The sequence below is a fragment of the Nerophis ophidion genome, linkage group LG07, assembly GCF_033978795.1.
Source record: "Nerophis ophidion isolate RoL-2023_Sa linkage group LG07, RoL_Noph_v1.0, whole genome shotgun sequence".
In the NCBI taxonomy this organism is placed as follows: domain Eukaryota; kingdom Metazoa; phylum Chordata; class Actinopteri; order Syngnathiformes; family Syngnathidae; genus Nerophis; species Nerophis ophidion.
The window spans coordinates 75184203-75211296 of NC_084617.1; the positions used below are offsets into that span (position 1 = coordinate 75184203).

A 27094-nucleotide genomic window follows, 5' to 3' on the forward strand; every position below is an offset into this window, starting at 1 on the left:
ATGGTATGGGGGTGCATTAGTGCCCAAGGCATGGGTAACTTACACATCTGTGAAGGCACCATTAATGCTGAAAGGTACATACATTGACGCCCCTGCTTATTTAGTGGTCAATTGTACGGAATATGTACTGTATTGTGCAATCTACCGATAGTTTCAATCAATCAATTATTACACCACGTACCAAATAAAATAGCTTCGAGGTTGGTCAGCTCAACCAAACGTATTCCTTCTGGCACTGTCGAGTTTTGAGAAAAAACAAAGATTTGAAGTGTACCTTATAGTCCGGAAAATGCAGTACTTTAGTTCCCTTATTAAAATTATTCATCTTTAGCTAGGGAAGTTTGTACAAAAAAGAAATTTTTTAGAGCAGTGGTTCTTAACTTTGTTGGAGGTACCGAACCCCAGCAGTTTCATACACACATTCACCGAACCCTTCTTTAATGAAAATTAAAATGTTTTTTTGTTTTTTTCAAATTCAAGACAAAGTTATATGTTTTTTTTTAACAGGTGCACAATATGAACCGTGCATGAACATCACCTTGTTCAAAGAACATAACCAACTCGGTGCATGAACTCACAACAAATTACACACCTGCAAATCAGATTAAAAATGATCGGGAACATTGTTCGGGGGCATTCATAATACACCAATAGGAAGACATTTTTATTTACAAGATCCGCGGAACCCCTGAGGCCGACTCACCGAACCCCTAGGGTTCGATTGAACCCAGGTTAAGAACCACTGATTTAGAGTGTAAAAATGACAGTTTCTTTTGAGAGTAACAAGCAAATGGCACAGATTCGAAGGAATGTGTCACGTGTTCGGCGCACTTGTTGCGTGGAGTTGCCCCTTCGTGGATGCACAACGACCAGTCAGCAGGAGTGCAGGTAAGAAACTGATTTTAATGTAATCAAACAAAAGAACACTGACACAAAAGTGGAAAAATAAAGCGTGTGCCTACGCCCGGAAGCTAACACTAAACTTAGCAGGATACAAAAAGGATTCCAAAACGGTGACGTGCCGAACGCACGCGAAGCTAAGACGGAACTTAGCACAACTAAAGTAGAGATAAGCAGAGGATACATACGTGATTGTTGCCGTTAGCAAATAATGAGCCGAGGACGAACTGAGGAATCAGGTGGGCTTAAATACACAAATAATAATCAAAAACAGGTGTGTGACAGGATCCCGTGAGGAGGAGCACACTACGTTGCCATGGTGACTAAACGGGGAAGTGCTCAAACACAACGAATCGGCAGAGTCCAGAACTAAACATGAACAAACACATATAAACGGCAAAACAATAAACGATCCGCATATCGGATCGTGACAGAATGCTCCACTTATACCTTTTGCAAAGGTTACTTATTTTGCAGGCTAGCATGGAAGAGGTGTGCAGTACGTGAAAGATGCAATGTTTTTGGTTCCACGCAGAAAAACCCGCTTAAAGGGGAACATTATCACAATTTCAAAAAGGGTTAAAAACAATAAAAATCAGTTCCCAGTGGCTTGTTTTATTTTTCAAAGTTTTTTTCAAAATTTTACACCTCCCGGAATATCCCTAAAAAAAGCTTTAAAGTTCTTGATTTTCGCTATTTGCGATGTGACTGTCATACAAACAACATGGCGGTTACCACGGCAAGGTATAGCGACATTAGCTCGGATTCAGACTCGGATTTCAGCGGCTTAAACGATTCAACAGATTACGCATGTATTGAAACAGATGGTCGGAGTATGGAGGCGGATAGCGAAAACGAAATTGAAGAAGAAATTGAAGCTATTGAGCGAATAGCTATTGATGCTATTCGGCCAAAGCGTGGGTGTACCTAATGAAGTGGCCCATAGCATGGGCGCCTTATTAGCATCGCCGGTAAAATGTGCGGACCAAACCATCAGGACTTTCGCATCTTGTGACACTGGAGCAACTTAAATATGTCGATTGGTAAGTGTTTGTTTCGCATTAAGTGTGGGTATCTAGTTTCAAATGTAAATACAACTAGTGTAAATAGCATCTTAGCATCGATTAGCGTAGCACATGGGTCTCAAACTCTGGCCCGCGGGCCATACTTGGCCCGCCGTGTGATTTTATTTGGCCCTTGAGGCAATATCAATTTAACATTAGAGCTGACCCGCCGATATCATACAGCGACGGTGCCGCTGTAACACCGCATTCACCGCTAATACTCATATTTGCCAACCCTCCCAATTTTCCCGGGAGACTCCCAAAGTTCAGTGCCCCTCCTGAAAATCAACCATTCTCCTGAATTTCAACCAAATTCCACCCGGACAACAATATTGGGGTCGTGCCTTTAAGGCACTCCCTTTAGCGTTGCCTGCAACCTGTCATCACGTCTGCTTTTCTTCCGTACAAACAGCGTACCGAACCCAGTCACATTAATATTTGCAGCTTTTACACACACACAAGTGAATGCAAAGCATATTTGGTCAACAGCCATACAGGTCACACTGAGGGTGGCCGTATAAAAACAACTTTAACACTGTTACAAATATGCGCCACACTGTGCACCCACACCAAAGAAGAATGACAAACACATTTCGGGAGAACAAATTGTATTTAATATACCATTGATGATTTTTTGTTTGTTTTTTGAAAGTTGATTTTGCACTATTAAGTTATGTGTTATAGCAAATTAGTGTAGCAAACTGAGCAGTAATGAACTTTTTATCCATGCACATTCTCTTGCTACTTCAAGGCTTCAGTGTTTGAGTCACTCATTATTATTATTTTATTTTCAAATTTTTTATTAGCCTATGGAAAAAAATATTTTGATGTTTACCTCAGAACGCTGCAAAATGGAAAAGAGGCATTCCATTTTTATTAAAATTGTATTTGATATGGCACTGATATTTTTTTATTATTATTATTTGAAACTGGATTTTGCATGTCACTATAAAGTTATATAAGCCTTGCTTGCTCAATAATCAATGCAAAACTCGTTTGGGTCCCGATTAAAAGGTTCATTTGTTCAACTTTGGCCCGCGGCTTTGTTCAGTTTTAAATTTTGGCCCACTCTGTATTTGAGTTTGACACCCCTGGCATAGCATGTTAGCATCGATTAGCTGGCAGTCATGCTGCTACCAAATATGTCTGATTAGCACATAAGTCAACATCAACAAAACTCACCTTTGTGATTTCGTTGACTTAATGGTTGCAAATGCATCTGCAGGTTATCCATACATCTCTGTGCCATGTCTGTCTTAGCATCGCCGGTCAAATGTGAAGACACTCTGGCACATTCAATGGGGGTCTGGCGGAAGACACTTTGGCATCTTGTGACACTGGAGCAACTTACATATGTCGATTGGTAAGTGTTTGTTTCGAATTAAAGGTGGGTATCTAGTTTCAAATGTAAATACAGCTAGTGTAAATAGCATCTTGGCATCGATTAGCGTAGCATGGTACCATCGATTAGCTGCCAGTCATGCTGCTACCAAATATGTCTGATTAGCACATAAGTCAACAACATCAACAAAACACACCTTTGTGATTTTGTTGACTTAATGGTTGCAAATGCATCTGCAGGTTATCCATACATCTCTGTGCCATGTCTGTCTTAGCATCGCCGGTCAAATGTGGAGACACTCTGGCACATTCAATGGGGGTCTGGCGGCAGATTTCTTGCCAGTGGTGCAACTTGAATCCCTCCCTGTTAGTGTTGTTACACCCTCCGACAACACACCGTCGAGGCATGATGTCTCCAAGGTTCCAAAAAATAGTCGAAAAAACGGAAAATAACAGAGCTGAGTCCCGTTTGTAATGTGTTGAAAATGAAAATGGCGGGTGTGTTACCTCGGCGACGTCACATTCTGACGTCATCGCCTCCAGAGCGATAAACAGAAAGCCGTTTAATTTGCCAAAATTCACCCATTTAGAGTTCGGAAATCGGTTAAAAAAATAGATGGTCTTTTTTCTGCACCATCAAGGTATATATTGACGCTTCCATAGGTCTGCTGATAATGTTCCCCTTTAAGGGTAGCCACCCAGAGCAAGTACGTTCTTCCTGGGCAGCAGACAACAGTAGTAAGACCAGCTGCCCGGCGCAGAACAAACTGATCAGAATGTAGTCTCGATGTTTCTTAAAGCCCAAAACCACCCGGCCAACAATGGCAACGGGTCTTCTGCATTCAAACTCTCAAAATGGCCGTTTATGGCCCTGCTTTCTGCTTCCATTTCCCGCTCACTCCGCGTGTTAATGGAACTGCTCCCAGGTTATGGCGCCTCAGGGAGACCTGGTCCGCATGCAGCTATTCGCCACCGGAAGTCTGATAGCGCCTCTCCTCCCTCGACCTGCCAGTATCTTCCTCAGGAGACTGCACTCCTGTGGATGTACTACCAGTCCGTGGTTGCCAGTGTTCTGTTCTACATGGTAGTATGCTGGGGGGGGCAGTACATCTAAGAAGGACAGCTCCAGACTTGAGAAACTGATCAGGCGGGCCGGTTCTACAATGGGAATGAAACTGGACTCACTGGTGAGGGTGGCAGAGAAGAGGACTGTGGACAAACTAGTGAGCATCCTGGATGATGCCAGTCACCTCTGCAGAGCTTTATCAGTAGCCAGAGGAGCCTGTTCAGTTCTAGACTGCTTCATCCCAAGTGCAGGACTAATAGACTCAAAAACTCCTTTGTCCCACACGCCATTAGACTGTACAACTCCTCTCTGGGGCAAGGGGCGGGGGGTACTAGGATGACAGGGGATGCAAAACAATAACAGTGCAATACGTTTTCATAGCATGGTCACTACTGCCTACTTTGTCTTGTTATATTCTTATTTTACTGTTATATTGTTATTCCCATTGTTTTTATTCTTTTTGTAATATTTCTCTATTTTGTTTCCTTTTAAACCCCCATTATTTACTTTTTTTTTTTAAATTGATCTCAACTGTGTACACTGCTGCTGGAATTTTAATTTTCCTGAAGGAACTCTCTTGGAACTTTATCCATCTGCAGCTTAACAAATCGACACCCTCCTTGCTATACACCAGGGGTGCCCACACTTTTTCTGCAGGCGAGCTACTTTTCAATTGACCAACTCGAGGGGATCTACCTCGTTTATATATATCATTTATATCTATTTATTTATGAAAGAGACATTTTTGTAAACAAGTTAAATGTGTTTAATGATAATACAAGCATGTGTAACACATATAGATGTCTTTCTTTCACAAAGACAAGAATATAAGTTGGTGTATTACCTGATTCTGATGACTTGCATTGATTGGAATCAGACAGTAATGATGATAACGCCCACGTTTTCAAACGGAGGAGAAAAAAAGTTGTCCTTTCTGTACAATACCACATGAAAGTGGTTGGTTTTTGGCATCTCATTCATCCAGCTTCCATACACTTTACAAGAAAAACATTGGCGGCAAATTCCGTAGCTTGCTTGATTGACATTCACGGCACCCGAGGGTCTTGTGAGATGACGCTGGCTGCTGCCAGTTCATTATTATGAAAATATGACCGAGAGGAAGGCGAGAAACACTTTTTATTTCAACAGACTTTCGCGCCGTCTCTTCCGTCAAAACTCTAAAGGCCGACAGCACATTTCCTATCTTCACAATAAAAGCCCTGCTTCATGCTGCCTGCACTAACAAAATAAGAGTCTCGGAAAGCTGGCGTGCACAAGTGATGTGCACGCCAGCTTTCTGAGGGATCGCTTGTGCACGCCAGTTTTCTGAGACTCTGTATTTAGTTAGCGCAGGCAGCATGAAGCAGGGCTTTTATTGTCCATCCATCCATCCATTTTCTACCGCTTATTCCCTTTCGGGGTCGCGGGGGGCGCTGGCGCCTATCTCAGCTACAATCGGGTGGAAAGCGGGGTACACCCTGGACAAGTCGCCACCTCATCACAGACAACATTCACACTCACATTCACACACTAGGGCCAATTTAGTGTTGCCAATCAACCTATCCCCAGGTGCATGTCTTTGGAAGTGGGAGGAAGCCGGAGTACCCGGAGGGAACCCACGCATTCACGGGGAGAACATGCAAACTCCACACAGAAAGATCCCGAGCCTGGATTTGAACCCAGGACTGCAGGACCTTCGTATTGTGAGGCAGTATTGTGAAGCCGGCTTTTATTGTGAAGATAGGAAATGTGCAGTCGGCCTTTAGAGTTTTGACGGAAGGGACGGCGCGAGAGTCTGTTGAAATAAAAAGTGTTTCTCGCTTTCCTCTCGGTCATTTTTTCATAATAATGAACTGGCAGCAGCCAGCGTCATCTCACAAGACCCTCCGGTACCGTGAATGTCAATCAAGCAAGCTACGGAATTTGCCGCCAATGTTTTTCTTGTAAAGTGTATGGAAGCTGGATGAATTAGATGCCAAAAACCAACCACTTTCATGTGGTATTGTACAGAAAGGACTACTTTTTTTCTCCTCCATTTGAAAATGTGGGCGTTATCATCATTACTGTCTGATTCCAATCAATGCGAGTCATCAGAATCAGGTAATACACCAACTTATATTCTTGTCTTCGTGAAAGAAAGACATCTATATGTGTTACACATGCTTGTATTATCATTAAACCCATTTAACTTGTTTACAAAAATGTCTCTTTCATAAATAAATAAATATAAATGATATATATAAATGAGGTAGATCAATTGAAAAGTAGCTCGCCTGCAGAAAAAGTGTGGGCACCCCTGCTGAATTTTGCGTTCATTGCAAAACGACAGCAGAGCACATACAGGCCGGCGCCGACAAAGCTCTTTCTTTCTTTTCCTTTGGCATCCGCCGTGGCCCCGGCCTGCTGTCGGAGAGCTCGTAATGCCCGCAGGGAAGTTCCCATTTGTGGGAGCATGTGGCGGAGAGGCTCTAAATCCCCTCTAATGAACCAATATGTAAGAGGGCTAAGCCTCTGGCTGCGTCAGCCAGGAAACATCGCGCCATGGCAAAAGGTACGCATATGCATTCACTTGTCTCTGTTTACGCCTGCTCCCATCTAAACGGCGATATTAGATGCGGGATTAACGGGGAGGAGGAATATCTGTTGTCATTTGCATTGATCGGACGACCACGTAAACCCCTTGAGACAACTGACGAAAAGCAGCTCTTACCTTTGGGTGTGGTGTGAGAAAAGAGCCTCTGTGATCCTACATCAGACACCTGGAAAGAGGAGAGATTCAGCAGATTAGTCGACTGAGCGAGGTGGCAAACTGCAGTCAGGCCTTGCTCAAATATTTTAGTCGTTCATCAAAACCTCAATCTCAATGCTTATTCAGTCGTGAGAGAGAAATAGGGTGGAAATACTCGGAAGGAAGGCGTCTGTGCCTGACAGCGCTCCGTGTGTACCTGATGGTCCCGGACTTGCTTTTGGGGAGGAAACATTAGGTGGCACTGTTGGGCCACGTGAAAACTCTCCAAAGACATCAGGAAGGTTCTATGCCACATCCACTCCAATGCATCCTCATGCATGGAGCTGCTCGACACAGATCATTTTGCGATCATAAAATCCCCAAAACATCAATCAATCAATCAATCAATGTTTACTTATATAGCCCTAAATCACTAGTGTCTCAAAGGGCTGCAAAACCCACAACACAAACCACTACGACATCCTCGGTAGGCCCACATAAGGGCAAGGAAAACTCACACCCAGTGGGACGTCGGTGACAATGATGACTATGAGAACCTTGGAGAGGACCAAAGCAATGGATGTCGAGCGGGTCTAACATGATACTGTGAAAGTTCAATCCATAATGGATCCAACACAGTCGCGAGAGTCCAGTCCAAAGCGGATCCAACACAGCAGCGAGAGTCCTGTTCACAGGAAACCATCCCAAGCGGAGGCGGATCAGCAGCGCAGAGATGTCCCCAGCCGATACACAGGCGAGCAGTACATGGCCAACGGATCGGACCGGACCCCCTCCACAAGGGAGGGGGGGACATAGGAGAAAGAAAAGAAGCGGCAGATCAACTGGTCCAAAAAGGAGGTCTATTTAAAGGCTAGAGTATACAGATGAGTTTTAAGGTGAGACTTAAATGCTTCTACTGAGGTGGCATCTCGAACTGTTACCGGGAGGGCATTCCAGAGTACTGGAGCCCGAAATGAAAAAGCTCTATAGCCCACAGACTTTTTTTGGGCTTTGGGAATCACTAATAAGCCGGAGTCCTTTGAACGCAGATTTCTTGCCGGGACATATGGTACAAAAGCATAAAACATACCTTCAAGTACCCTGAGGATACTTCCAGTAGGAATGTCGGACAGGCATGAAAAAAAAAAACGCTATGTAGGTCTCACTTAGACCTACGTTTTAATAATTGACATCCTTCAGCAAAAATCAACAGGAAGTTAAAAATTACCCCTTCAAAATAAAAGTTTTGTAAACACCCGTCACCTTTTTTCAAACGTTATCTCCTTTGTGCCCGTTTGTCGTTTCGGCTTCAAACTCGCACAGAAGAGACTTTGAACCCTTCTGATTAAAACTTTTTGAAAGAGTTTTGATAAGTTCTCTGGTTTGGATTTTACGCGCCTTCAAAAAACCCCTGTGCAAGTTTTCCTAAAAAATGCCATTTTTGCCTCTTTGAGCTGTAATTTGACCCCCTTAAAATGCTTCAAAGTGCAAGTTAAAGCTCTACTAGGCAAAATCAACAACATCCAGAAACGCCAATCTGTAATTTGACCCTCTTAACATGCTTAAAAACTCACCAAATTTTACACACACATCAGGACTGGCGAAAATTGCCATCTAATAAAAAACAAACCCAAAAAATTTAAATTGCGCTCTAGCGCCCCCTAGGAAAAAACCCAGACAAAACTGCATGTAACTTCTGTTAGAAATGTCATAGAGACATGAAACAAAAACCTCTATGTTGGTCAGACTTAGACCTAGATTTCAAATACTGACCTCCTTCAGCAAAAATCAACAGGAAGTTGGCAAAAACCCCTTCAGAACAAAAGTTTCCTAAAAAAAAATGTCATTTTTGCCTCTTTGAGCTGTAATTTGACCCCCTTAGAATGCTTCCAAACTCACCAAACGCGACACGCACATCAGGACTGGTGAAAATTCTGATTTAATAAAAAAAACAAACTAAAACTCAAAATTGTGCTCTAGCGCCCCCTAGGAATAAAACACAGACAAAACTGCTTTTGGGAAGAAAACACACAAAACTGCTTGTAACTTCCGGTAGGAATGTCGTACAGACATGAAACAAAAACCTCTATGTAGGTCTGACTTAGACCTACATTTCAAATATTGACCTCCTTCAGCAAAAATCAACAGGAAATTGGCAAAACCCCTTTTAAACAAAAGTTTCCTAAAAAAAATGTCCTTTTTGCCTCTTTGAGCTGTAATTTGACCCCCTTAGAATGCTTCAAAACTCACCAAACGCGACACACACATCAGGACTGGTGAAAATTACGATTTAATAAAAAAAAAAAACTAAAACTCAAAATTGTGCTCTAGCGCCCCCTAGGAATAAAACACAGACAAACTGCTTTTGGGAAGAAAACCCAGACAAAACTGCTTGTAACTTCTGGTAGGAATGTCGTACAGACATGAAACAAAAACTTCTATGTAGGTCTCACTTAGACCTACATTTCATTAATTGACATCCTTCAGCAAAACTCAACAGGAAGTTGGCAATTACCAAGACAATCCCGTCCATCGCTGCTTGCAGCTTTAATTTTTAATTGAATCACTCGTTTATTTTTTAACAACTTTTTTAGTTATTTTTATATCTTTGTTTCCAAATTGTTCAAGAAAGACCACTACAAATGAGCAATATTTTGCACTGTTATACAGTTTAATCAATCAGAAACTGATGACATAGTGCTGTATTTTACTTCTTTCTCTCTTTTTTTCCACCAAAAATGCTTCGCTCTGAATAGGGGGTACTTGAATTAAAAAAATGTTCACAGAGGGTACATCACTGACAAAAGGTTGAGAACCACTGGCATAAACCCACAAAATCCTTGTTTTTTTCAGTCAATTCAAGCACATTAAAATACAGCTCTCCTTAAAGGCGAACATGATCATAATTTCAAAAGGGTTAAAAACAATAAAAATCAGTTCCCAGTGGCTTGTTGTATTTTTTGAAGTTTTTTTCAAAATGTTACCGGTCTCGGAATATCCCTAAATAAAGCTTTAAAGTGCCTTATTTTTGCTCTCTGTGAAGACACTGGCCATTTCCCTGTGACGTCACACAGTGCTGCCAATGTAAACAAACAATGGGAATACCACAGCAAGATATAGCGACATTAGCTCGGATTCAAACTCGGATTTCAGCGACTTAAGCGATTCAACAGATTACGCATGTATTGAAACAGATGGTTGGAGTATGAAAGTATTGAAGTAGAAACTGAAGCTATTGAGCGAATAGCTATTGACGCTATTCATAGCCATAGCATGGCCGAATAGCTGCGTTAGCATCGCCGGTAAAATATGCGGACCAAACGATCAGGACTTTCGCTTCTTTTGACACTGGAGCAACTTAAATCCGTCGATTGGTAAGTGTTTGTTTCGCATTAAATGTGGGTGGAAGGAAACGTAATATAGTTGCAAATGCATCTGCAGGTTATCCATACATCTCTGTGCCATGTCTGCTTTAGCACCGCCGGTAAATAGCATGTTAGCATCGATTAGCGTAGCATGTTAGCATCGATTAGCTGGCAGTCAACATCAACAAAACTCACCTTTGTGATTTCGTTGACTATCGTTGCAAATGCATCTGCAGGTTATCCATACATCTCTGTGCCATGTCTGTCTTAGCATCGCCGGTCAAATGTGGAGACACTCTGGCACATTCAATGGGGGTCTGGCGGCAGACACTTTGGCATCTTGGGGCCAGTGGTGCAACTTGAATCCCTCCCTGTTAGTGTTGTTACACCCTCCGACAACACACCGACGAGGCATGATGTCTCCAAGGTTCCAAAAAATAGTCCAAAAAACGGAAAATAACAGAGCTGAGACCCCGTGTTTGTAATGTGTTGAAAATGAAAATGGTGGGTGTGTTACCTCGGCGACGTCACATTCTGACGTCATCGCCTCCAGCCCGATAAACAGAAAGGCGTTTAAATCGCCAAAATTCACCCATTTAGAGCATATGTTCCAGTCGACGGGTGCGAGCGCCCTTAACGGCGACGCCTGTACTTTACGTGGCACAATGGGAACATATGTAGTGCATGAACAGTGAGTCCGAGTGAGCACCAGAGAGACGGAGCAGCAAGCAAATGATTTAGTAAACACAGATGGCTGTCCTTGGCATCCCTCTGTCGTTGTTCACAAGTGTTTGGAGGATGTCTTCTTCTCTCCAACTACTCACAATTTCTCCGAGGCGGCCACTGTGTGCCGGTCTAAGTACTGGATTGGTCTCAGCAAGTGCCCACCACAGGACCCAAAATAAACACTGGTCTGCTCACATTATCATCATAATGAAAGTCATAATCCCTGAGATAAACTCAGTGCCAACTTGAAAAAACTCAACTAGGAGTAGTGGTACTTCACTTAGGATGGTCTACTGCTGGCCCCACTATGGACTGGACCCTCACACCATTATGTTGGATCCACTATGGACTGGACTTTCTCACTATTATGTTAGATCCACTATGGACTGGACTCTCACACTATTATGTTAGATCCACTATGGACTGGACTCTCACTATTATGTTGGATCCACGATGGACTGGACTCTCACTATTATGTTAGATCCACTATAGACTGGAGTCTCACTATTATGTTAGATCCACTATGGACTGGACTCTCACTATTAAGTTAGATCCACTATGGACTGGACTCTCACTATTATGTTGGATCCACTATGGACTGGACTTTCTCACTATTATGTTAGATCCACTATGGACTGGACTCTCACACTATTATGTTAGATCCACTATGGACTGGACTCTCACTATTATGTTAGATCCACGATGGACTGGACTCTCACTATTATGTTAGATCCACTATGGACTGGACTCTCACTATTATGTTAGATCCACGATGGACTGGACTCTGACTATTATGTTAGATCCACTATGGACTGGACTTTCTCACTATTATGTTAGATCCACAGTGGACTGGACTCTCACACTATTATGTTAGATCCACTATGGACTGGACTCTCACTATTATGTTGTATCCACTATGGACTGGACTCTCACTATTATGTTATATCCACTATGGACTGGACTCTCACACTATTATGATAGATCCACTATGGACTGGACTCTCACTATTATGTTATATCCACTATGGACTGGACTCTCACACTATTATGTTAGATCCACTATGGACTGGACTCTCACTATTATGTTAGATCCACTATGGACTGGACTTTCACTGTTATGTTAGATCCACTATGGACTGGACTCTCACACTATTATGATAGATCCACTATGGACTGGACTCTCACTATTATGTTATATCCACTATGGACTGGACTCTCACTATTATGTTAGATCCACTATGGACTGGACTCTCACACTATTATGATAGATCCACTATGGACTGGACTCTCACTATTATGTTATATCCACTATGGACTGGACTCTCACACTATTATGATAGATCCACTATGGACTGGACTCTCACTATTATGATAGATCCACTATGGACAGGACTCTCACTATTATGTTAGATCCACTATGGACTGGACTCTCACTATTATGTTAGATCCACTATGGACTGGACTCTCACACTATTATGATAGATCCACTATGGACTGGACTCTCACTATTATGTTATATCCACTATGGACTGGACTCTCACTATTATGTTAGATCCACTATGGACTGGACTCTCACACTATTATGATAGATCCACTATGGACTGGACTCTCACTATTATGTTATATCCACTATGGACTGGACTCTCACACTATTATGATAGATCCACTATGGACTGGACTCTCACTATTATGATAGATCCACTATGGACAGGACTCTCACTATTATGTTATATCCACTATGGACTGGACTCTCACACTATTATGATAGATCCACTATGGACTGGACTCTCACTATTATGTTGTATCCACTATGGACTGGACTCTCACTTTTATGTTAGATCCACTATGGACTATGGATCCACTATGGAGCAAGGGTGTGTAGAGGATGGTGTTACCAGGCTGACTGCCTGGCAACTACAGGCTTAAATAGTGCTGTTAAACCAGGTGCGTGAGTCGTGAAGACAGGTGAACTGAAACAAAACAATGGAGTGAAAAAACAGGAACTAATGGAGTCTTGGAGTAATCTTACACAACTAAACAAAACATGATCACAAAGACATGACATGAAATATGTTGCATAATTCAAGACTTATGGTCATTTGAAAACATGACTGCACATCTTATGGCAGCTACACTTTCCAGATCTAAAAAAAATATTTGGAAATGTCCGGCGGGCCAGATTGAAAAGCTTAACGGGCCGCATGTGGCACCCGAGCCTTAACTTGCCCAGGTCTGGATTAGAGGAACATAACCCACATATAACATTTCCCGTTCCCCTCAACAGTAGATAAAGAAAAGGAAGACAAAAAACAGCCTGTGCATTAACCCTTTTTCATTCCGCCAGAACCAGGGTGCCAGCTTACAACACAAACTCTTTTCTAGCTTTGGAATTCAGGACTCAAGCAAGCAGAACTTCAGCACTAAATCGTGGTCCAAGAGCGCCTTGGAAGGAAAAAAAAAATATGGGCTCAGATTGAAGCTTGTCAAATGAAGACGGGAGCTTGCTCATAGAAAAGCTGAATGTGGCACAAGGTTAGGAAAACAGAGTCGGGACTGCCGGAATTGGCAATAACAAGTGTTATGACTGCAGCGGCTATTGGAGGAGCTCTGCAGACAGGACAAGTCACTGTTTATCATGTGATAAGACGGTCTTATTGTGCGGCTGCTGTCAGGGTTATTTGTTGTCGAACCCCATGATGGAAGCAGGCATTGGATAAGAAGACATGATTTGATATAAATAATAGAACAAGAACAAACAAAAAGCACGCACGTGGGCGGAATGACAAACTAAGGGAGCTAGCACTGGGAGCTAGAAAAACAAAAAGGAACTTTAGCAAGGAAGCTAGTGGATAGCAAACAGAAAAACTGGAAATAACTAGCTTAACGCTACGACGACCAGGACAAAGTGTAGCATGACAGGTAGCAGCTGTAACAAAATGACACGACAGGTAGCACGACAAGAGTGACATGTGGCAACGACGATGCAAGACAATGATCCAGCAACTGACACAAGACAAAGGAGGTACGAATAGGAGCCGGCTGATTGGCAACAGGTGTGGCCAGATGCCAAACAGCCGCAGCTGAGGGGAGGACACAGCACTCAGGGAAACAGACAGGAAGCTGACAAAATAAGAGCACTAGACAGGAAATACTAAACACACTGAGGAGGAACACAGCACTCAGGGAAACAGACAGGAAGCTGACAAAATAAGAGCACTAGACAGGAAATACTAAACACACTGAGGAGGAACACAGCACTCAGGGAAACAGACAGGAAGCTGACAAAATAAGAGCACTAGACAGGAAATACTAAACACACTGAGGAGGAACACAGCACTCAGGGAAACAGACAGGAAGATGACAAAATAAGAGCACTAGACAGGAAATACTAAACACACTGAGGAGGAACACAGCACTCAGGGAACAAGACAGGAAGCTGACAAAATAAGAGCACTAGACAGGAAATACTAAACACACTGAGGACGAACACAGCACTCAGGGAACAAGACAGGAAGCTGACAATTTAAGAGCACTTGACAGGAACTAAAAGACAGGAAATACTAAACACAGGAAACAGACAAATGCAGAGGAAAATACTAAAACATAGACAAAGTGTCAGGGGAAAGCCTGACAGCTGCAGTTTCTTGCTTTATATTATGCCAAATTCAACATCAACAACAACCACTTAATCTACTGAAAGCCACTACTAGCGACCACCCAGTCTGATAGTTTATATATCAATGATCAAATCTTAACATTGCAACATATGCCAAGTCTACTAAATTGCGATTTTAAATTTCGCGCCGAAATAAAGTTCTGTTTTGGTTTCATCTGACCACATGACAGTCTCCCAATCCTCTGCTGTATCATCCATGTATCCTTTTTGGTATCAACTCAACTCGTGGTGTTTGGAAGGAAGAAGAAAACTGAGTTGCATCCCAAGAACACCATACCTACTGTGAAGCATGGGGGTGGGAACATCATGCTTTGGGGCTGTTTTTCTGCTAAGGGGACAGGACCATTGATCCGTGTTAAGGAACGAATGAATGGGGCCATGTATCGTGGGATTTGGAGCCAAAACCTCCTTCCATCAGTGAGAGCTTTGAATGGTTGACCAAATACTTATTTTCCACCATAATTTACAAATAAATCCTTTAAAGGGGAACATTATCAGCAGACCTATGTAAGCGTCAATATATACCTTGATGGTGCAGAAAAAAGACCATCTATTTTTTTAACCGATTTCCGAACTCTAAATGGGTGAATTTTGGCGAATTAAACGCCTTTCTGTTTATCGCGCTTGAAGCGATGACGTCAGAATGTGACGTCGCCGAGGTAACACACCCACCATTTTCATTTTCAACACATTACAAACACCGGGTCTCAGCTCTGTTATTTTCCGTTTTTTTGACTATTTTTTGGAACCTCGAGGGTGTGTTGTCGGAGGGTGTAACAACACTAACAGGGAGGGATTCAAGTTGCACCACTGGCCCCAAGATGCCAAAGTGTCTGCCGCCAGACCCCCATTGAATGTGCCAGAGTGTCTCCACATTTGACCGGCGGTGCTAAAGCAGACATGGCACAGAGATGTATGGATAACCTGTAGATGCATTTGCAACTATAAAGTCAACGACATCACAAAGGTGAGTTTTGTTGATGTTGACTGCCAGCTAATCGATGCTAACATGCTACGCTAATCGATGCTAACATTATATTTACTGGCGATGCTAAAGCAGACATGGCACAGAGATGTGTGGATAACCTGCAGATGCATTTGCAACTATATTACGTTTCCTTCCACCCACATTTAATGCGAAACAAACACTTACCAATCGACGGATTTAAGTTGCTCCAGTGTCAAAAGATGCGAAAGTCCTGATCGTTTGGTCCGCACATTTTACCGGCGATGCTAACGCAGCTATTCGGCCATGCTATGGCTATGAATAGCGTCAATAGCTTCAGTTTCTTCTTCAATACTTTCATACTCCAACCATCTGTTTCAATACATGCGTAATCTGTTGAATCGCTTAAGTCGCTGAAATCCGAGTTTGAATCCGAGCTAATGTCGCTATATCTTGCTGTGGTATTCCCATTGTTTGTTTACATTGGCAGCACTGTGTGACGTCACAGGGAAATGGCCAGTGTCTTCGCAGAGAGCCGAAAATAAGGCACTTTAAAGCTTTATTTAGGGATAGTCCGAGACCGGTAACATTTTGAAAAAAACTGCAAAAAATACAACAAGCCACTGGGAACTGATTTTTATTGTTTTTAACCCTTTTGAAATTGTGATAATGTTCCCCTTTAAAATTCCTGGATATTTTTTTTCACATTCTGTCTCTCTCAGTTGAAGTGTACCTATGATGAAAATTACAGACCTCTGTCACCTCTGTCATGATTTGCAACGATAGTCAACGAAATCACAAAGGTGAGTTTTGTTGATGTTGACTGTCAGCTAATCGATGCTAACATGCTACGCTAATCGATGCTAACATTATATTTACTGGCGATGCTAAAGCAGACATGGCACAGAGATGTATGGATAAACTGTAGATGCATTTGCAACTATATTACGTTTCCTTCCACCCACATTTAATGCGAAACAAACACTTACCAATCGACGGATTTAAGTTGCTCCAGTGTCAAAAGATGCGAAAGTCCTGATCGTTTGGTCCGCACATTTTACCGGCGATGCTAACGCAGCTATTCGGCCATGCTATGGCTATGAATAGCGTCAATAGCTTCAGTTTCTTCTTCAATACTTTCATACTCCAACCATCTGTTTCAATACATGCGTAATCTGTTGAATCGCTTAAGTCGCTGAAATCCGAGTTTGAATCCGAGCTAATGTCGCTATATCTTGCTGTGGTATTCCCATTGTTTGTTTACATTGGCAGCACTGTGTGACGTCACAGGGAAATGGATAGACGCATCGCAAATAACGAAAATTAAGCACTTTAAAGCTTTTTTCAGGGATAGTCCGAGACCGGTAAAATTTTGAAAAAAACTTCAAAAAATACAACAAGCCACTGGGAACTGATTTTTATTGTTTTTAACCCTTTTGAAATTGTGATAATGTTCCCCTTTAAAATTCCTGGATATTTTTTCCACATTCTGTCTCTCACAGTTGAAGTGTACCTATGATGAAAATTACAGACCTCTGTCATCATTTTAAGTGGGAGAACTTGCACAATCGCTGGCTGACTAAATACTTTTTTGCCCCACTGATAACAGACCTTCTATCCCCGTTCAAGTGAATTATATTTATGTGAAGTGAATTATATTTATATAGCGCTTTTTCTCTAGTGACTCAAAGCGCTTTACATAGTGAAACCCAATATCTAAGTTACATTTAAACCAGTGTGGGTGGCACTGGGAGCAGGTGGGTAAAGCGTCTTGCCCAAGGACACAAGGGCAGGGACTAGGATGGCGGAAGCGGGAATCGAACCTGCAACCCTCGAGTTGCTGGCACGGCCACGCTACCAACCGAGCTATGCCGCATCTCCTTTCAGTAGGATCCAAGCGGATCCAACACAGCAGCGAGAGTCCCGTTCACAGGAAACCAGTAGGAAACCATCCCAAGCGGAGGCGGATCAGCAGCGCAGAGATGTCCCCAGCCGATACACAGGCGAGCAGTACATGGCCACCGGATCGGACCGGACCCCCTCCACAAGGGAGAGTGGGACATAGGAGAAAAAGAAAAGAAACGGCAGATCAACTGGTCTAAAAAGGGAGTCTATTTAAAGGCTAGAGTATACAAATGAGTTTTAAGGTGAGACTTAAATGCTTCTACTGTGGTGGCATCTCCAACTGTTACCGGGAGGGCATTCCAGAGTACTGGAGCCCGAAATGAAAAAGCTCTATAGCCCGCAGACTTTTTTTTGGGCTTTGGGAATCACTAATAAGCCGGAGTCCTTTGAACGCAGATGTCTTGCCGGGACATATGGTACAATAGCATAAAACATACCTTCAAGTACCCTGAGGATACTTCCAGAAGGAATGTCGGACAGACATGAAACAAAAACCGCTATGTAGGTCTCACTTAGACCTACGTTTTAATAATTGACATCCTTCAGCAAAAATCAACAGGAAGTTGCTGGCACGGCACTCTACCAACCGAGCTATGCCGCATCTCCTTTCAGTAGGCCTTTAATAAAGTGTTTTGAACCTGCCAGACCATGTGAGTCATTTGTATAACAGACCTATCATAGTCCTGATTTGGCCGTACTGCTCTTTCTTTCTTGGATTTAGCGAGTCAAGTTGACATTTTTTCTCCGAGCTGACAATCTTGCGGTTGTGGTGAACAGAGGTCACAAACGACAAATTCTTCACTTTCTTCGAGACGTGAATGAAAGCACAGCCGAGTTCTTTGGAAAGAGCCTCGGAAATTGAAGCGTTTAAAAACACTAAGAGGAAAAATCCAAGCCCCATTGCTCGGGAGCCAGAAGCCCTTGGAAGCGGGGCTGCGGGAAGTCTGACCTTTTTTGGGGGCCGTCTGCTATTCGAGCCTGGGGCTTCAGGGGTCTGGCCTCCTCTCCAGAGGGCCGTCAGTAGGCCTGGGCTTTCCTTCCCTATTCTATTCATTAGCCATGCTTTATGATTCAACTTCCTCTGAGCCACACAAGAGCTCCCTGAGGAAAGAGGCTGCTGGAGAGACGGAGAAAAAAGAGAAGGAGGCTCAGGGAGGGGAGAAAACAGCAAGATTGAGGTCATAGTTCCCAGCCGGGTTCCAGCTCTCAACAGCTGTGAAAGCCTCCCGTTTCCTTCGCAGGCGAGAAAGGAGGGTTGGGGGGTAGGGGGAGTGTATTGAGGGAACTGGGCCAGCAAACCCACCATCAGAGCGCTAACTTGACTAAGTGCCACATGCTGAACTATAATTCCCAGATTTAGGGATTGCCAAATAACAAATTACACCGCCGTTTGTTTTTCAAACTCCTCCCACCCCCCAACTTCCCAGAACACCGCTGACTTATTGGCGCCGCAAACCTCTCGATAATAGCGCGGACGCAGGGGCCGAGTGTTGACTACTGCCGCGACTGCCTCTGCTGACGAAGAGCAAATTTTCCTGCAAATTTTCCACGTCCGCATCGCTCGGACTGAACGCCGTGGCGAGCTAATCAATTGCGACAATCTGACACATGCCTAATTGCTTTTTGGAAGTATTAAACCAGAATTATTGCACAAAGGGCCGCCTGACTGTGGGGAGGGCGGCGTAATCACGCGAATGACCTTCAAGGCATGAATATATGAAAAGCATTGATCAGTTAAGCCCATGATTTCACCGAGACAGGAAGGTCAGCAATTACCCAGATTCAATTAACCCCATTTTGTAAAGACTGCTGAGAGAATAATTTCTTCCCACCTTACCTAAGACCTCCCTCCCTCTTTATGTAAATCACATGATTCCCAAGCTTTCCATCCACCTTGCATGCCCCGCATACCTCGGAGCTGAGCAAATCCCCCCGATTCTGCGGTCCGAGTCGAGGTAAAGGCAGACTAAATAAAGCCCAGCATCTACAGCTCATGCCCTCCGTTCCTTCTCTAGTTGAGACTTCATTTTAACACTAAAGGCTGGCAGAGTCACACAGCAGCTGTGGTGTGAAATCAAAGAAACCTGTTAGGAGGCTTTGTTGCGGGCTAATGCCTGCAAGGGCTATATTTATCATTGAGTTTGGACACATTTGTTATTGTCGTGACAGATTGTTGTGGGACAAGTGGTAATGCAGCTAATCTTAACACCTATTATCTTCGACCCAACTCTCTCCTTTGAGTCACACATTAAAAGCGTTACTAAAACGGCCTTCTTTCATCTCCGTAATTTCGCTAAAATTCGCTCCATTTTGTCCACTAAAGACGCCGAGATCATTATCCATGCGTTTGTTACGCCTCGTCTCGATTACTGTAACGTATTATTTTCGGGTCTCCCCATGTCTAGCATTAAAAGATTACAGTTGGTACAAAATGCGGCTGCTAGACTTTTGACAAGAACAAGAAGGTTTGATCACATTACGCCTGTACTGGCTCACCTGCACTGGCTTCCTGTACACTTAAGATGTGACTTTAAGGTTTTACTACTGACGTATAAAATACTACACGGTCTAGCTCCATCCTATCTTGCCGATTGTATTGTACCATATGTCCCGGCAAGAAATCTGCGTTCAAAAGACTCCGGCTTATTAGTGATTCCTAGAGCCCAAAAAAAGTCTGCGGGCTATAGAGCGTTTTCCGTTCGGGCTCCAGTAATCTGGAATGCCCGCCCGGTAAAAGTTCGAGATGCTACCTCAGTAGAAGCATTTAAGTCTCATCTTAAAACTCATTTGTATACTCTAGCCTTTAAATAGACCTCCTTTTTAGACCAGTTGATCTGCCGCTTCTTTTCTATCTCCTATGTCCCCCCCACCCTTGTGGAGGGGGTCCGGTCTGATGACCATGGATGAAGTACTGGCTGTCCAGAGTCGAGACCCAGGATGGACCGCTCGTCGGGACCCAGGATGGACCGCTCCCCTGTGTATTGGTTGGGGACATCTCTACGCTGCTGATCCGCCTCCGCTTGAGATGGTTTCCTGTGGACGGGACTCTCGCTGCTGTCTTGGATCCGCTTGAACTGAACTCTTGTGGCTGTGTTGGAGCCACTATGGATTGAACTTTCACAGTATCATGTTAGACCCGCTCGACATCCATTGCTTTCGGTCCCCTAGGGGGGGGGGGGGGGGGGGGGGGGGTTGCCCACATCTGAGGTCCTCTCCAAGGTTTCTCATAGTCAGCATTGTCACTGGCGTCCCACTGGATGTGAATTCTCCCTGCCCACTGGGTGTGAGTTTTCCTTGCCCTTTTGTGGGTTCTTCCGAGGATGTTGTAGTCGTAATGATTTGTGCAGTCCTTTGAGACATTTGTGATTTGGGGCTATATAAATAAACATTGATTGATTGATTGATACACACCTCAGTAACATAAGGTCACACAAAATGGTATATGAACTGATTAACGAGGGATTGCTTACAATAAGCTGGACACCGCCTACCACTGTGTGTTACAATCATTGGTAACATGTGTTTAGAATAGGGGTGTAACGGTACGTGTATTTGTATTGAACCGTTTCGGTACGGGGGTATCGGTTTGGTGCGGAGGTGTAACGAACGAGTTTCCGCACGAACATGTGCAGTAGCCGCCTAAGCTAAAGTCTTGAAAGGGAACATTATCACAATTTCAAAAGGGTTAAAAACAATAAAAATCAGTTCCCAGTGGCTTGTTGTATTTTTTTAAGTTTTTTTTTTTAATTTTCCCGGTCCCGGGAATATCCCTAAAAAAGGCTTTAAAGTGCCTTATTGTCGCTATCTTCGAAACCACTATCCATTTCCCTGTGACGTCATACAGTGCTGCCAATACAAACAACATGGCGGTTACCACAGCAAGATATAGCGACATTAGCTCGGATTCAGACTCGGATTTCAGCGGCTTAAGCGATTCAACAGATTACGCATGTATTGAAACAGATGGTCGGAGTATGGAGGCGGATAGCGAAAACGATATTGAAGCTATTGATCGAATAGCTATTGACGCTATTTGGCCATAGCGTGGGTGTACCTAATGAAGTGGCCCATAGCATGGCCGCCTCATTAGCATCGCGGGTGAAATGTGCGGACCAAACGATCAGGACTTTCGCATCTTGTGACACTGGAGCAACTTAAATCCGTCGATTGGTAAGTGTTTGTTTCGCATTAAATGTGGGTATCTAGTTTCAAATGTACATACAGCTACCGTAAATAGGATTTTAGCATCGATAAGCTGGCAGTCATGCCGTGACCAAATATGTCTGATTAGCACATAAGTCAACAACATCAACAAAACTCACCTTTGTGATTTCGTTGACTTAATGGTTGCAAATGCATCTGCAGGTTATCCATACATCTCTGTGCCATGTCTGTCTTAGCATCGCCGGTCAAATGTGAAGACACTCTGGTACATTCAATGGGGGTCTGGCGGCAGATTTCTTGCCAGTGGTGCAACTTGAATCCCTCCCTGTTAGTGTTGTTACACCCAAGTTGGGTAAGACAACACTATTATTGTTATTTTAGGTGAGTCTATTTGAACAAAACTCAATAGGCTTGGTAAAGTTTTTAAAATGACTGAAATTGTAACTATTGTTTGTAAACATTGTACAGAGTGCTGAGAATGCCTTGTCAGAAACGTTGTGTTATGTTGTCCTCTTGGCCAGGACGCTCTTGGAAAATGCATTTATTTTAATCCCAATGTAATTGAGCTGGTTAAACAAAGGATATAATATAATAAAGATTTATGTACCATAGTCAAGCCGCCACCATTTTCTAATCTTCATAAAAGGGTAAAAAGTTATTTTTGTTGATTAACCAGAGTTAACGCAAACAAAAACGTAAAAATGTGTGGACAATCATTTTGATATTAGCTTAATTAAAGTATTGTGGTATTGGCTAAGGTATGACATGATATGCTGAAGCTGCAAATTGTAATGTTTTGTGAGTATGTTTTTTTAGGGGGTTTAAAATATCTCAGGCCCTGTCTCCATTAAGCCGGATAATTCCTAAAACAAATTATTATTTAGCCTAAGAATCGTGGCAGCACTAAATTGGCCCTAGAGTGTGAATGTTGTCTGTCTATCTGTGTTGGCCCTGCGATGAGGTGGCGACTTGTCCAGGGTGTACGCCGCCTTCCGGACGATTGTAGCTGAGATAGGCACCAGCGCCCCCCGCGACCCCAAAGGGAATAAGCGGTAGGAAATGGATGGATGTTTATTGGGACAAGGTAAACATATGTTCAGTATTTCAACATAAAAGTCTTTGATTGTGAGGCATTAAAAGCTCCAAAATGCAACAACAATATGAACGTTCCAGAAGGGTTAAAGGTGTGAATTGTGATTCTGATGCGCAATTGATGCAGAAATCGGTTTTGAGAATTAAGTCTCATCAGTCTCTGTACGCACATTCAGAAGAAAACAATGGTCTACTCATTCTGAACATACTTGCCAACCTTGGGACCTCTGATTTCGGGAGGTGGGGTGCATGGTCGGGAGTGGGGCGGGGGGCGTGGTCATGGTGTTTGTGGTTGGGGGCGTGGTTAAGAAGGGAGGAGTATATATATATATAGGTGTGTGTGTGTATAAGAAATACTTGACTTTCAGTGTTCATTTATTCACACATTTACACACACATAACACTCATCTACTCATTGTTGAGTTAAGAGTTGAATGGTCCATCCTTGTTTTTGTAACCATAAGCATGTACAGTAGATGGCAGTATTGTCCTGTTTAAGCGTGTCACAACATTGCTGTCTACGGCAGACAAACTGATTTATGGTACACAAAAACGGACTGCTGTTGTTGTGTGTTGTTACCGCGCTGGGAGGACGTTAATGAAACTGCCTAACAATAAACCCAAGAACTCGCCCTCGATCATTCTACAGTTATAACGTCATTGGGCAGACATGGGAAAGTGGACGGGAACACAGGCTGTCGACACGTCACTCGGGTACGCATGGAGCTGGAGGGGGCGTGGCCTCCAGCTCCGCCTGAATTTCGGGAGATTTTCGGGAGAAAATTTGTCCCGGGAGGTTTTCGGGAGAGGCGCTGAATTTCGGGAGGGTTGGCAAGTATGATTCTGAATTGAGCTTGTTTGCATGTCGAGCATCTTTGCACTACCACGGATATTAGCAGCGGTGTGGTATCAAACTCACACTAGTGGAGGCCGGAATTTCTTTACTTCTAACCATAAGCATGTACAGTAGATGGCAATATTGTCCTGTTTAAGCGTGTCACAACATGGCTGTTTTTGGCGGACAAACTGCTTTATGCTAGACAAAAACGGACTGCTGTTGTTGTGTGTTGTTACCGCGCGGGGAGGACATTAATGAAACTGCCCGAAAATAAATCCACATAAGAAACAAAGAACTCACCCTCGATCATTTTACAGTTATAACGTCATTGGGCAGACATGGGAAAGTGGACGGGAAAACAGGCTGTCGACACGTCACCCAGGTCCGCATGGAGCTGGAGGGGGCGTGGCCTCCAGCTCCGCCTGAATTTCGGGAGATTTTCGGGAGAACATTTGTCCCGGGATGTTTTCGGGGGAGGCGCTGAATTTCGGGAGGGTTGGCAAATATGATTCTGAATTGAGCTTGTTTGCATGTCGAGCATCTTTGCACTACCACGGATATTAGCAGCGGTGTGGTATCAAACTCACACTAGTGGAGGCCGGAATTTCTTTACTTCTAACCATAAGCATGTACAGTAGATGGCAGTATTGTCTTTTTTAAGCGTGTCACAACATTGCTGTTTTTGGCAGACAAACTGCTTTACGGTAGACAAAAACGGACTGCTGTTGTTGTGTGTTGTTACCGCGTTGGGAGGACGTTAATGAAACTGCCCAATAATAAACCCACATAAGAAACCAAGAACTCGCCCTCGATCATTCTACAGTTATGACGTCATTTGGGCAGACATGGGAAAGTGGACGGGAACACAGGCTGTCGACACGTCACTCGGGTCCGCATGGAGCTGGAGGGGGCGTGGCCTCCAGCTCCGCCTGAATTTCGGGAGATTTTCGGGAGAAAATATGTCCCGGGAGGTTTTCGGGAGAGGCGCTGAATTCCGGGAGTCTCCCGGAAAGCCCGGGAGGGTTGGCAAGTATGATTCTGAATTGAGCTTGTTTGCATGTCGAGCATCGGATATTAGCAGCGGTGTGGTATCAAACTCACACTAGTGGAGGCCGGAATTTCTTTACTTCTAACCATAAGCATGTACAGTAGATGGCAGTATTGTCCTGTTTAAGCGTGTCACAACATGGCTGTTTTTGGCAGACAAACTGCTTTATGGTACACAAAAATGGACTGCTGTTGTTGTGTGTTGTTACCGCGCTGGGAGGACGTTAATGAAACTGCCCAACAATAAACCCACATAAGAAACCAAGAACTCGTCCTCGATCATTTTACAGTTATAACATCATCGGGCAGACATGGGAAAGTGGACGGGAAAACAGGCTGTCGACACGTCACTCGGGTCCGCATGGAGCTGGAGGGGGCGTGGCCTCCAGCTCCGCCTGAATTTCGGGAGATTTTCGGGAGAAAATTTGTCCCGGGAGGTTTTCGGGAGAGGCGCTGAATTTCGGGAGGGTTGGCAAGTATGATTGAGCTTGTTTACATGTCGAGCATCGGATATTAGCAGCGGTGTGGTATCAAACTCACACGAGCGGAGGCCGGAATTTCTTTACTTGGTGTCGGAGTAGCTCAGCGCTTTAATAAACACTTTTATCAGCACCCACTCAGGGCCTTCAACTACTGTCACCCTTTAACCCCCAGACATCCACTAATGCTTCTTTAGCAATAAACGCCCCATTAGCCATGCACAGTAAGCCTGCAGGATTTGGTCTGCTAGAGAAGACACCAAATTAATTATCTCCCCAGCATTTGTCCTCACAGCAGTCGGAGAAAACTAAATGACCTCCCGAGCGGCGGACCGTTGTTTATTACCAGACACAGCGGTGCTTCGTATTCGCCGCGGAAAAAAAGCGCAATCGAGCCTCTACCTGCCGTCCAATTTCCACCAACCGCTAACAATTCCACTCGGCTGACTGCCTGTCAGAGCAGGTGCGGGCCAGCAAGACAGAACCCCCCCCCCCCCCCCCCCCCCCCCTGGGAGCGGGATAGGATGTACAACATAATGAGCAAAAAGACAAGAAATCTCCCACGCAAGTGTCAGCCAACGGATACTTGCCTCAAGTGGAGCGTCATTAAGATGCTAATGAATTCCATAGCGATCACGGAGAATGAATTGGTCTCCCAAACCTCTTTACACTTCGCCCAGGGTGGCATTTTCCCCGCCGCACATTACATGCTGTGTACAGCAGAGGGCCGCGCTTGACAAATGGTGTCCGCTCTCGCCCTAGCAACCGACGCAGGAAAACGAATGTCGAGCGAGGAGCGTGCCGGGTGTTGAGCTCGGTGTAAAATATTGTCCTCGGTCTCGCTTACCTTCCTCCCTCCCCTGGCCGTGAGGCAGTTGCTTGCCCTTATCGAGGCTGCCTGTCAGTGTTGTATACAAATTAGCCGTCCGACGCGGGAATGCGGGGGCCTGTTTCATCTCGCCGGGGTGGACAGAAAGGGCCACAAATCAGCGCCGGGGAAGAACCCTCAGCCAGAACTGGGCAGATAAGCAGAACTGAAGGAAATAGGACAAGACCGAGGAGGATCCAAACCTGGTAAGGGGTGGAGGAGACCACTAATCACAATCACCAAGATATCGTGGCAGCAAGGATGTGTGCAAACATTCTTGTATTCATCAATCAATCAATCAATGTTTATTTATATAGCCCCAAATCACAAATGTCTCAAAGGACTGCACGAATCATTACGACTACAACATCCTCGGAAGAACCCACAAAAGGGCAAGGAGAAGCATTTAAGTCTCACCTTAAAACTCATTTGTAAACTCTAACCTTTAAATAGACTCCCTTTTTGGACCAGTTGATCTGCCGTTTCTTTTCTTTTTCTTCTATGTCCCACTCTCCCTTGTGGAGGGGGTCCGGTCCGATCCGGTGGCCATGTACTGCTTGCCTGTGTATCGGCTGGGGACATCTCTGCGCTGCTGGTCCGCCTCCGCTTGGGATGGTTTCCTGCTGGCTCCGCTGTGAACGGGACTCTCGCTGCTGTGTCGGATCCGCTTTGGACTGGACTCTCGCGACTGTGTTGGATCCATTATGGATTGAACTTTCACAGTATCATGTTGGACCTGCTCGACATCCATTGCTTTCCTCCTCTCCAAGGTTCTCATAGTCATCATTGTCACCGACGTCCCACTGGGTGTGAGTTTTCCTTGCCCTTATGTGGGCCTACCGAGGATGTCGTAGTGGTTTGTGCAGCCCTTTGAGACACTAGTGATTTAG

General features: G+C 44.1%; 1 protein-coding gene across 9 annotated transcripts in view; it reads right to left on the reverse strand.

Moving 5' to 3' along the window:
* fbrsl1 (fibrosin-like 1) overlaps window positions 1-27094 on the reverse strand; it is an 886448-nt gene that overhangs the window by 155628 nt on the left and 703726 nt on the right. For all 9 annotated transcript variants that reach the window (XM_061907119.1, XM_061907121.1, XM_061907120.1 and 6 more), the window contains exon 7: window positions 7082-7130. In XM_061907119.1, the coding sequence (XP_061763103.1) occupies window positions 7082-7130 (49 nt within the window). The remainder of the gene's footprint in view (window positions 1-7081; window positions 7131-27094) is intronic.